Here is a 13459-nt window from a genome sequence, read left to right as displayed (position 1 = left end):
TTTTTTTGTACCAGGGATCAAACTTGGGACCTTGTGCTTGTGAGGCAGGTGGCAGAACCACTGAGCTAAATCCCCAGCCCCTGTAATAGCTAAATCTTGAACACAGCCCAAATGCCTATCAACTGATTAATAGATAAAGATAGAGTTTTGCTTTAATACAATGAAATACTACTTAGCCCTAAAGAAGGGTAAACTTGAGGCATTCCTAGGTAAATGGATACACCTTTGAAACCATACTCTTAAGAGAAATAAATCAAACACACGTGTAAATATCACACTGTTTCTCTGATGTGAAAAATGCAAAATGTAAACACAGACTGAAATGTATAATAGATACCGTGAAATAGGAAGAAAATGTTCAAATGGGAAGGGGGACTAAGGTGGCGGCAGTGAGCTGCTAACCACAGCGCCGTGTGGGGCCAGCCAGACAGTGACGAGGAGGAGTGCGAGCTCGGGTGTGGGTCGGGACGAGCACGAGGCTGGGTTTTCTGAGGCTCTCGCTTGACGATCTGCAGACGTCCTCAGGGCTGAACCCCAGAGCCGTCTTCAGAGTCAGCAGTCCCGGCTCTTTCACTTTCACACTCACGTGTGCCCTGCGAGCCACAAGCCAGAACAGACCCTGTGGGCACCTGGGGATCAGCTGCATGCCGGCTGTCGGCCACAGGGTCCACGGTGCCCCCAAAGGAGACGGGGCTGGAAGGACATTTGGTCCGCCTGTGTGTGGAGCGGAAGTCATGTGCTGTGACCCCCAGTCTGGAAGCGGGCCTTCCCCAACACATCTGCCCAAATAAAGCTACTGACACCGCGTGGCCCCGTGGGAAGCCCCCCTTCAAAATAGCACGCAGCCCCGCTGAACAAGTGTGAGCAGTATTTCTTAAAGGGCAAGTGATACAAAGACCCTGCGCTGTGTCAGGGGCCATTACAAAACACTGGTTTCGCACTAGCAAAACTTAAAACACAATAAGGGTCCCACTTGTCACACACGCACACACACAATTTCATGTTAAAGTCTAGATAACCCCTTAAATAATGCTACTATGGGTATGCAAACAACAGCAGGCTCATTTCCCCGGCTGGAACAACCGGACAGTGGCACACCTAACAGAGAAGACCCGAGCAACAGGCCCTGAAGGACGGAGCCAGCAGACAGTAACAACGGAGAAGGAAAGTGGATTCCGAGTGAGGCGAGCAGCTGACCTGACGACGACCGGCCAGAGACTTGTGGTGGGCTCCAAAGCTGCCCGTGAGTGGGAAGGGCCGAGGCCAGGTGGTGGGGTGGGAAGTGTGAGCGGGGAGCTAGGGCGGGAGGCGCAAGGTCCGTCTGCCCGGGAGACCTACTGGGTCCGGAGCCGCCACATCTAAGATGGGGCCCTGGGAGCCGCGCGGTCTCCTGAGGACAAAGGGACAGACGCAGAGAGTTTGGGACAGCTGCAGGACGGGCAGCAGGGACCGGCGGGCAAGACTCTGCGTCCCCCCGGGCACCATGTGGCTTCTGGCGTCTCCCGAATCGTCGTGTGCAAAGGTTCTGTCACTTAGACTTAAGAGCTTTCCCTCCTAAATTAAATGACCGCTTCTCCTGAGTCATCCCGCCAAGTCTTTACGTACGAATATTTCTTTGTATAAGAGCCTCGTGATATACCCCACCACAATGGCATGGCTTCAGTAACAAAATTATTTTCTAATACTAAAACATCCATCTTGTATCTGTGATAATGGCAGCTATGCAACTGAACAGCAGATCCTTTCGAAAACCCGTATTAAAGAAACATTTAATTGGTAATATTTTATAAATGTGACCGATCAGTAACGTAAGGAGACAATTGGTCTAGTTGTCAACGATTCTATACTGGCAGATAGCTATTTCTCACACAGGAAATGTCATACGTCTCCTGGGTGTGAAAATGAAATTTTAAAAAATACAGTTACCCCCCACACACATAAGCAGATTTGACTCACAGCCTGCTCATTCCATATTCCCCTGGCTGGCCGCGAGTGGCTGGCCGCCGGAGGGGGAGCCCCACAGTTTCTGAACAATGCTGAACCATATTCCCCTAATCCACCCACCGCGGGACTCGGCATTTAAAGTAGCAACTCGAGCTCAACCTCCGAACTCTAAGTACGTCCCACTCCAAAGTCCCCTCCACCACTGGGCAGAAGATTGTTTTGACTGGAATTAGTCAGACAGAAGAACCGTCGTGCCAACTGCTTCATTGTACAGCACCTGCTGCCAATGCCTAAATTCTTGTTATCTCTACAACATGGTTTAATCTTTTAACAGTTGGCTTATTGGTGGTGAGCGGAGGGGTCCTTTGTCTCCGCGCTGGGCTGGCACCCAGAAAGAACCCCATGCTGTTCTTCGAGAGATTTTTTGCTGGACAGTTCCCAAGTGATTCTACAGAGGGCAGACACAGCCAGGTCACTCAGGCAGCTTCGCTTTGTGTTATTAGCAACAGAGGGACAGAGAGGGGGAGAGAGAGAGTCTAAAACTGACAGTGCCTGTTCCACTTATCTTCTGGGACTGGACCGTCTTCTTTCACATTCAAAACAGCTATTGCAAGAAATTCATTTTCAATGCCTTGTTGCTTAACCAGAAAGAAGTTTTCTCAAGAGGCATATACATAGCAAAGGCTGGTGGAAACGAAATTGTAAAGTGTGTTATGCAAGGAACACCTCTGAGGCCCCCAGCTACACCCGCGCTGTAAACAGCCTACAGCCGGGCCCTGGCCTGGAGGGGAACATTGCTTCCGAATCTTGGTTTTTGGCAAAGACTTCCCCTTCTTCTTAATCCAGTCTGATGGCTTAGCTTAGCTTTAGAGCAATATCAAGATGGATGGGAGATTAAAAAAAAATACTGTTCTGCATACATGGGTATAAAGCCACAGTGGTGAGAGTGGTATCAAAATACACTGGGTCACATTTCTTAATAGAAGATCCTTAAAAGTTTTGCTGTAAATTTTTTTTTAAATTGTATATTTTTTTTAATATCTACATATATAATCCCTTTAAATGACTATTTTAACTGAATAAACTGTGTGACATGGACGTGAAGATAAAAATGATGCATCCTCATGCAAAGCCAATTAAAACTTCGGGTTCAGCTTTTTTCCAAGTGACAAACGATGGTGGAGTTGTGTACATTCAAAATAATAAGGACGGCCTGTGGCACTTTATCACAAACCTACCAAGGAACAGACTACGATATAATGAAATTTTCCTTGGAAATTGGAGTCTAGAGATCACAACTTTCATTCATATCAATTATTTACTACCCAGGAATGTTCCTAAAACTTTCACTTCTGCTAACGTATCTGGGGCCAAGTCAGATAATTCTATATACACATTAACGCCACGACTGTAAGAAGTGGGATATAAATCTCCCTTGCGTCTTTCTGCTCTCTCTGACACTATCTGCATTTTCCAACCGTGGAGCTTGCCACCCCCACCTTCTTGGCCAGGAGCTAGAGAAGTGTGAAAGCGGAAAATGTCAGCAAATACAAAATTATGCAATGAAACCAGGCCGAGAGCTACGATGATGAAAAGTGCCGCCCCCAAGTAGCTCCCGGCTGGTGATCTGAAAATAAGGAAAGGACTTGGGGATTTCAAGAACTTCGTCCTGTGCTAAGGCCAACCAGTTAAAATTTTAAACTAAGATCTTTTATTTGCTCCAGTATGTTAAAATTTCATGGGACATAAACTTGGTCTCCAGGGGAAAATGAAGAACCGCTTGCCTTTTCCCAGCTTCCTCCGTGCCGGAAATAATAATAACGCTGAATCAAGGCAAAGGACGAGGCAGACCTGCGTTCTCCACCCTGGACAAGCACTGAACTTGGATCCAGCTGGCGACGCCTGCACCATCACCATAATGCCATAACCCGGCGGTTTTCTCGCCGTTTTCGCACACAGGGCGTCTGTCCCTAATATCTCTGGTGTCTGCGGTGCCACACGCTAGAAGCAGAGCATTTCCTTCTCTTTTCGGCAAACGCTGTAGAGACCGTTTTCTCTGCCCTGTGTTCCCATACCAGGCTCCCTTTCACATACTCGCATGAAATGTTTTTCTTCTTTTCGATCGACTACCATGAAGTTTAACTATCGTCCATTTCCCATAAGCATATAATTTTATTGCTTTAAACTGTTTCAATCTAAAAACGTTGCCAATTTAAGTAACAATAGCGAGCCATTGAAAGATGTATATGCCAAGTGGTCAATGTCTAGTAGATTCCAAATCTGTTTCTAAAATGGATAAAAGGGCAACAGGTTGTAATTGTCCGGATTGTGTCTGTCTCCCATATTACAAATGGGGATTAGACGTTCCAAATATTTCTCAGTAGGAAAGGTTTTACTTGTCAATAAGAGATTTAAAAGAACAGTCAGGGGTTGGACACTGATATCTTTGTCTCCAGCTAATTTTAAAACCTATGCAACGAGAATATCGGCTTTTGCTCTACTTCTTCAGGCCCTGTTGTAATCCTCTTAGTGCCTCCTTTACCTCAGTGAGCAGCACGATTCCACAATGAAATGCTCCAGGTATCCATCGCCCTGTCCAACTCCGTCTCTCAGATCCCTCCTTATGGGTTATTAAATTACTATTCCCAATGCCCTGATCACCTCTCTGGAAATAATTGAGCCAGTTTTTTGCCCCCGCCCCCAGAAAAGGATTTTAGAGGCTTCAAAGCTAAGGCAAAGTCATTTTTTTTCCTGAAAGCTTTTCTTGAATAACCAATTTATCAGGGTTTGCTTTCTTATGCTGCTATTTTTGTTGGACCAAAGTTTTATTCAAGATCAATTTCTTCTTTCAAAACTAAAATAATGTAAAAACATTGATTGAAGATGAATATGTTCTTGTTTTCTCTAAATCTTTAGAACCAATTAATGATGGTAAATAACTGCACACAGTTACTCTCTCTTCTTGGAACATTAGAGGACATAATTGGTCTTTCAAAGCTCAACTGTGATTTTTTTTTTAAAAAGCGAAGTGTAAAGCATCCTTTGGGTCCCTCTCCCTAATACCTCTTTGACATCCAATTTTTTTTCTGGGCTTGAGCTGGCCTTGCTAATTGAGTTAATTTCCAAACTCGCTTGAGTTGAGCCAAGTCTGAGCATACAGGTACTGCACAGGACAAACAGGATCGGGATATCTGTGCCTCACAGGAATTTTACACCTGTATGAGACCAGGATCCTGCGTCAGCTTCCAAACACAGGCCAGGGTCAGATCGTGCCCCTGCTGCAGTATTTCCAGTTGCTCCTTGCTTTTCAGAGAACAACAACCAGAATCCCTGCCGGTGACTTAGGCCCCTTCGGATGCACGCCCGACATTATCACAGAATCTACCATTCTGCTCCACTGTCCCCAGATCTACCAGAATGCGCCGTGGAAGAGGTAACGTAAGGGAAGCAGCGCCTGGTTCACTGCCTCTATCAGCAACAGAGAAGGGCTGCGACGGGAGTCAGAGCTGGAATCTCATACGCAGTTCGGAGAAAGACCTCATGAAGCAGCGCTGGACAGGCAGGGCTCGAGTGGCACGCGGGATCTCAGTGGCACTTACTTACTAAATGCCAACCAGACCCCGTGCTAGGCACGAGGTTGACAGAGAGGGCTGGAGGTGCGGACAAGGCTGAACTCCAGCCAGAGAGACCCAGTGGGTGCAATAGCAGATAGCACGGAGTGATTCCAGAGCAATCTGGATTGGCTGCCACACAGAGCACCATGGAACAGTCAGCCCTGAAAGATGGGCTACGGCGAAGCAACAACAACAAAAATCCCCTCATCAACAATGCATTGCACCCTCGACCCACACTTGAGACCAACTGCTAGCACACAGGGACACAAGGCTGAGCCCCTGTGCCCACGGGTCCTCGGTGTAGCCGCGGAGAAAGACACAAAAGCAATGCCCATCCCAAAACACAACTGCAAGAGCGAAGTCAAGGGACGAGAAGGAGTTTGGAGCACACAGAGGGAGGTTGGTTCTCTTTGGAGGATAGGATGAGGGAAGGAGGAACAGAAGGAGAGGCTGAGTAAAAGCTCAAGAGCAAGGAGGGGTAGGTCCCTGGCAAAACCATGGCACCAGTGCACCCAGCGCATCTCCTGGTGCACAGCTGAGTAGTTCCAGCAGAGAGGATCAAAAAGTGATGAGACTGGAAAGGCAAACAAAGTGGGGCAGAGAATCACGAGGTCAAGGAAGGTCTGGTACAGGCGATGGAGCTTCGGTCGGGAACAGCCAAGGATATAGGGTTTCAAGCAGGAAAACAAAAGTTACAGCAAAAATTGAATGAAAAATACCAGGGACCAAACCTATGGTAAAGAAAGCTGAAAGTTAGGTCAATATAAAACATAAAAGGCATCTAGTATGCTATTTCATGAACTTTTGTTTTCTAAATTTTCTGAACAATAGGATTAGATACATTCTATTCTATTTTTACAGCAATACTATTTAAACACGGATGCTTCTTGAAACAGCCAAGAATTCAATACAAAATGTGAGTCATAGAGAGACTCCGGGCAGCAGGGACAGAAGAGCAAATTGGAGCAAAGGGTCCTCGCGTGGTGTTCTAAACCCAGGGCTCAGCCCGGGCAGCAAGAGCTCACTTTCCTTGAGCTCCTCTACTCCTGTCAGTGCCTTTTGCTTCCGATTTCTTTGTGTTCAGAAACCAAAGAATATGCAGCTGAGATGAGTAACCATCTTCCATGGAGTTCCCAGCTAAGACATACGAGGGAATTATTCCTTCTTTGAAGATGCACTCACCATGCTTTCATAGTTCAGCTTGAGAGGATATATATCAATCTAGATAGATAGATAGATAGATAGATAGATAGATAGATAGATAGATAGAGAGAGAGAGATATCCTTAATATAAGAATAAACTGATAATGGGTACAGGTGTAAATTAATAACAGATCTAGACTGAGTCGCCACACATGGATTTGCTAAGGAACTGATGTGCCTTTCCTTCCTGACCACAGAGCCAGCCAGTCCGATTCTACAGCTCCGAGAGACAGCCACTGCCTTACTTCAGTCCCGACAGCTTAGAACCGGAACACAGAAGGTGAGACCAAAACTAGGATCCAAATGACATAATTTAAGTAGAATGCTTTTCCGGGCAGGGAATTCTATACTGTTTCAGGTTTGGAGTATTTCATAAGAGTCAAAGAAAAATATTAGCTCTAACTTTTTTAAAAAACAACTTGTAGCTTTAGATACAACTTTCAGGGCTTAGGATATGGCTCAGGGTAGGCTGCCTGAGTCCCTGGGTTAGATCTTCACCATAGAAAAACAAATTAAATTTAAATTTAATCACATTGCAAAACAAAACAACAGAGAACATTTCACAAATATCCACTCAGTTCATAATATATTGTCTGTCAGATACATAAAATGTATGTCATTAAGTACAATGCACCAAATCTGACCTTTTTCCATGGAAAATGGCCTTCCCAGTCTGCCTTTTCATGTTGGTCTGGTATCTTTCAACTGGTACAGATGGAATGAGCTGGAAATCCTTCACAAATTTCCTAACTAAAAAAAAAAAAGCAAAATATTCAATTACTTTTATTAGAATACAAAGAAGTTTAATGATAATGTGCTTTCCTAGTGTAACAATGTATGCATTTTGATCTCCACCTGTGAGAGAAACTAAGAATGTAAAACTTGAAGTTTTTTCGACTACAACTTTGTGCAGTCTTGTGGGATCTATAGCTGGGAAAGAAGGATTTAAAAGTCCACCTTGTAATTGTTTGTGACGTTGGGAGCTTCCATGACTAAGCAATCAATAACCAAAACAACAATTCTCAATCTTGCAGAATCATGAGCAGTGGAGACCATCTTCGTTGTCAGGTTTACATTCTGTATGCCAGACTGAGACCAATGGGGACGTTTTCACACTCACAATGGTTGTGTTATGCATCCTGGTTTGGCATTTTCAAGACAGCCTTGAAGGCCTTACAATCTCCCAGGTACTTAGGAAAACCACAAACTAGCGAGATTGGATTTCACTCTAGTTCAGCCAAATCGTGTGTCTTAGGGCTGGGTGTAGCTCAGGGGCAGACCGCGTGCCTACTGCACAGGAAGCCTTAGGAGCAAGGCTCAGAGCTTTAAGAAAAGCGACCCATCGTTACCCCGCTCAACTCCTGTGTGTTAGGACCTAGGGCACCACATGCTATCCAACAGAAGCCAGCCCAGGGACTGATAATAGCACCTTTTATCAATATCCTGAGAAATACAAGAAACAGGAGCATGATTATTAAGGCGTCAAATGATCCTCTTTCAAACAGAAAGAAAATTCAAATGGAGTGTAAAAATTAAGTAAATTATCTAACAAAATCAGTGTGCATTCAATAATGGCAGCTCCACATTGTTACTCTTGGGGACCTAGATCTGATTTGAATCACTTCCGTACAACAGCATAGTTGTATCTGGGGAAATACACTTAAGAAGGATTAGCCCGGGGATTTAGCCCCGTGGCAGCAAGACTGCCTCGCAAGTGCAAGGTCCTGAGTTCGATCCCCAGTACCAAAAAGAAAAAGACAAAAAAAGGATTAGACAAGGTAAGAATATTAGAGGTGATGTAAGAATATCAAATATTATTTCATATTAATGGGAAATATCCACATCAAACTTAATATAAATGTCAAAAATAAAGCTACAATTTAAGAGAACAGGTCTGGACAATTCAATCACTTAAAATACTAATATACTCAAATCTTCCAAATGAAAAATGCCTGTAACAAAAGAATGCCCATGAGTTATTTTCTAGCTATAAAGAGAATAATAAACAGATTCATTCTTGCCTGAAAAGTACAGCAATCTTTGGGAGACAGAGCTCAAGATTAAGCAAGGAGAACCAAGGCACTTTCTTAGGCAGAGTTAGCAATGGGCTGGGCCAGGGTGCTCATGTGATGGCTCTGGGTGCCCTGGACCATCCTTCCAGCTATAGAGCTAGGAGAGCTGTGAGCTTCTGAATTACAGGCTGGTGAGGCAGGTAAACCTTACCAACAGATCTCCCGGTCCAGCCTCCCCCCAGTGTCAGGCTGCAGTGCCTGATGTGCTGCACATTGACCTCGTAGTCCTCCTTAAAATTAAATTAATTTTTAAAAATTGAAAAATCACTTCCACAGTCACTGTAAGTGCTCAAGGGTAAGAAAGTATGTTTCTGTCACCACAGAAAGTTCTGTCGGACTGGGCTGCCCAGAGGTTAAGCACTGAGACCCTTACAAGACGGCCTGGATTAGAACTTGGCGATCCTTGTGTGGCTTTAGTCACATTACTACCTTTGGTCTTGGCTTCTGTCTTTCAAAAATGGAGAAAAATCAAATATTGGGGAACAATGAGTTTTAAATTATTGTTTTGACAACCAAATAAATTCTTACACAATGCTCTGGTAACTGCCTGGCCTGCAGTCAGCACCCAGAAACCCCCGCTTTTATATCTGATCTGGGCCTGGCTCTGGGCAGAGGAGAGGATGGGATCCAGATCTTCCGCTCCCGCCTGCCCGTCTCCTCACATCCGACCAGGCTCCCAGCACAGTGCTTTTGTGTGAAATTTATCATCGAGTGAAATGTTTAAATGTGCACGTTCATGGGAGTAACACAGATCCTACTTAAAATTATTAATTTAGATTGTATAACTGATAATGTGAAATAGGAAGAAAAGGGCTAAAGGAGTAGGGGAAGTGGGAAGTGTAGGGGAAAGGAAAGAAGGGAAAAGGAAAAATATGAGAAAGGAAAAAAATGGAAGCAAAATCTCTGTAGATAGGGAAGATTGGAGGGGGTGAAAGGAGGGCAGGGGGATGGGGAAAAATGAGAACCAAGATAAGTCACGTAAAGGTACAGGATCCCAGTGATGAGTGTGACTGTACTGATACCTAAAAATTACCAATAAACTTAATGAAAAAAATTATCAATTTACAAATAACCACCAAAACAGCTTTTACACTTCAAACAAAATTGTTACTTCTCAAAGAAGGAGCTACCCTGAGCTCATGGCCCCAGGAAGGTAGCAATGAGGTGCTAGGAAGAAGGGTGCATAGGAAGAGTAGCTGGAGGCAACTCAAAGAACACCCTGGGAAACGTGAACTTAGGGGATGGATTGCTCTCATCACATATGGGGTAACTGACTTGTAGTTTCCAGGCAGCAGAACGTTGTTAGGATCTGACACAGTCCTGCAGAAACTGTGAGGCCACCGCTGGCAAAACACAGTCACTTGGACAAAGGTCAAAGTCAAATCAGGGAGTGGCGGAGATCAGGAATCGAGAAAACATACCAAATCTATCTCCAAATTATACAGACACTGCAGTGTGAACACAGATAAACAATGAAGCATAGCAGTCTCTAACAAAATCCAAAGACAAGGGAATTCCCCATTATACAGTACTATGGTGAATATCAGATGCATACCTCTGAAAGGTCTATTTTAGTTTATTTAGCTGATTCATAATGCACCAAGAACAGCAGCAACATTTACAACTTTAATAAACAATTGGGATAATGAAAGCATTCAGTTGAGAAAAAAGCATTCAATTGTTGCTATAATTTTCATTTTTCAAGTATAACTGCAACCCAATGAATATTTTCATAGTGATCTCAGGAACTACTAATTAAAATCTGAGTCCTTACTATTTGGCTACAAGTATTTTTTCCTGAGCTCACCAAGTGTTATGCTGATTTGATTTTCATATTACATGTCACATACAACTGCTTCAGATGCATTGGAAACTAAAATCAAACTGAAAACAGATCATAGATTTTAAGATGGTCACCGTGTGGGCTATGAGCCCTTCTCTACATTGGTAACAAAGACTTGCGGTTGAACTCCAGAAGGAAAGGACAAGACAATGTCACCTGTGCCAAAGATACTTAAACGGAATCTCACCACAAGAAAACACTCAGGCCCGTCGACAACGTGGGACAGTCTATCAAGGAAGAATCCATGTCGGGCAAAGCGTAACAAAGGTGGAGAGAATATTCTAGACTGAAAGCAACCACAGGAAATAAGAAAATGCAATGCAGGAAGCTCACTTGGATATTGGATTACAAAAAGCTTCAAGGCACGTTTTGGAGACCTTGAAGCTGGACTGCCTCCTGGATAATGACAGACTGTTATTGACTAGCTCAGACGTGATGTAGAGGAATGCCCTGTTCCTCAGTTATCCACTGCACTCGGAATCAGATTTTAACAAGTGTCTGGAAATACCTTCAAACTACCCGAGAGAGCAAAGGGAGACCTGAGAGAAATGAAACAAACATGGGCAGCTCTTGAAGTGGGCGCCTCCAGATGCAGTGCCCTTTCAGCTTTTCTTTAGATGTGGAATTTTTCAGAATAACAATCTGGACGAAGGAATGCCTAAAGGGCTCAAATACTGGACAAAATTAACTTTGGCAAACAAGCAGCCCGAGCCCCCCACTCCCATGTTACAGAAATAAGACACATCACAATTGCGTCCCAAAGACTAACGTTATTCACTTACTATAGACTGCATGTGTTTTCAATAGATTTTAGAATAGACAGCTATAACTTCTTAGACATACACATTTTTAAAGATTCGTGGTAACAAAATGCGATAATGGTTGCTTGGTGCTTTATGGACTAGGGCTTTATTTTCAAAATTTAAAAATATACTAAAAGAAAAATGAAATGCAAATAAACATATGCACTTATAAATATATCCAGACACAATTCTCAGCTGGTTTTAGGGTATTCCAGACTGCTGACCTTTTATTAGTCACTCCATAAATATAATCCGGTTAGCCAAGAACAAGTGTGGTATTCTTAAAGTACTATAACAAACATCAATATTAATCAATCATTACTTTCACTTTGACAGTGATATTGAGAAAAAAATAAGATTGGCATTCATTTCATTAAGGTTTTTGTCTTGCAATGGGAAGGTCTTGCTAAAGCAAGAATTCTTGTCACTTTAAAATTCATTACTGTTTTTATCATCATAAAAGTAATTCCACTCACAAGGTCATTAAATTAGATGTTTGAAATTTGACTGTCGGGGAAAGAAATGTATCTCTCCTTATGGATATTGTATTTGCATAAATTACGTAGCACAAGAAATCACTATGAGCATTTTAAGTGTATTATTTTCTGGTAGATGAAACAAAATTTTGTAACCTGTTACCATAACTTATCCTACGGACCTCTTCCAATGCCTGCATGGGTTTCTGAGGCTGTTTTTGTTGCAGTATTTGCAATTCTGATGACTTGGATACGTGGAAAATCCAGGCAGCCCATTGGTTTGTTGAGATTTAGGTCTGTCTGTGCTGATGTTCTTACAATCAACATGCGACCAATATGCACACCTCATCTGCAGCCAGGCAGCAAAGTCAGCCTCAGAGTTCCTCTGGATATGCCCTGTCCAAATATGCATACATCTCCAAGATACTGGGCACAACGGCCTGGCTCACCTGAGTGAGCTGTGACCGCGGCCTTCTCCTCTCTTTAGGAAGGCAGATCATTTTATGCAGGAATTTACAATCTACAAAAATTTACACAATGCTCAGCAATAACCGGTAATTACTGTGGGATAACGCGAGGCACGTTTGAGGGACACAACTTCGGCAGGATGGGCTTCACAGCTTTACCAATTTCTCTTTAGCTGTTCCATCACCGTCACCGGTGCTTAAGAGGTTAAGACTTTATTTGTGAAAACATAGAGGGGGAGTGTGGAATCGTGTTGTCCGCGGCTTCATAAATCTTGCTTAAGATCCTTTTCAATTACCATCCATTTCTCCTTTAAAAAGGGACAAAAAAATAGCGGAGTGGAAGCGGGTCAGGGCAGCGTGCGGCAGTGACAGTGTGATGGGCCGGGCCCCCGCGGCGTTTCCATCTGCTGTCATTAAGGTGCCTACTCAGACATGAACAAATCCCTCTTGCTGTGCTGACAGGCAGACTTCAAGAACGATGACAAGGCATTAAGACAGAAAGTCAGGGAGAGAGGGAGCGAGCACGCACGGGAGACCGTGTTCCATAAACAATACCGTCTCGAAAAAAATGCCCTGAAATTTTATTGCAATTCAGAAATGTTTATAATCCCCCAAGAGGTGCTGCTTAGATCCTCCGAGCCTCCTTTCTGATGAATCTGCTGGCCCCTGGAACGACAGGACAGAGAGGAGAAATACCTCGCTCCTACCTGCGCACCTTACCATAGAGAACCCAGTATTTTGCTCTTTCCCCAGCAAGAGCGGAGTCTCAATTTCTTGGCTGTCCTCGCGGAAAAGCCAGTTGGGGGCGGCAGTGGGGCCTGGCGTGGGCCTGGAGGAGCCGCGCTGGGGCGGGCCGGGGTGGGGAAGAAGACAGGGGCTCAAAGGGAACATCTGTAATGAACGGCCTCTGCTCTGTAGCAAGTGAAGTCCAAACAAACGATAATTAAATGCACATAGAACGTGAAGAGAAGTGTGCAATAACGCCCACCGCTCGGTGCAAGGAACGAAGCGCGCACGCCGCCGGCCAGCAGGGGGTG

At 44.1% G+C, this 13459-nt stretch overlaps 1 protein-coding gene across 2 annotated transcripts in view; it reads right to left on the bottom strand.

Moving 5' to 3' along the window:
- Positions 1 to 375: 375 nt before the first annotated feature.
- Positions 376 to 13459, bottom strand: part of LOC104873628 — a 23883-nt gene continuing 10799 nt past the window's right edge. Inside the window, exons 3-4 of one of the 2 annotated variants that reach the window (XM_010640421.1) lie at positions 7406 to 7511; positions 376 to 593 (exon numbers count right to left, since the gene is read on the bottom strand). In XM_010640421.1, coding sequence (XP_010638723.1) covers positions 398 to 593; positions 7406 to 7511 — 302 coding nt within the window. In that variant the 3' untranslated portion in view covers positions 376 to 397. Of the gene's footprint in view, positions 594 to 7405; positions 7512 to 13459 lie in introns of those variants that run through there. The other variant, XR_004517396.1, reaches the window with a different exon arrangement.

This window comes from Fukomys damarensis, unplaced genomic scaffold, assembly GCF_012274545.1.
Source record: "Fukomys damarensis isolate Sample0158 unplaced genomic scaffold, DMR_v1.0_HiC HiC_scaffold_16, whole genome shotgun sequence".
Classification (NCBI taxonomy): Eukaryota; Metazoa; Chordata; class Mammalia; order Rodentia; family Bathyergidae; genus Fukomys; species Fukomys damarensis.
The sequence above is the reverse complement of the archived record's forward strand: the minus strand, read 5'-3'. Positions and strand labels throughout refer to the sequence as shown.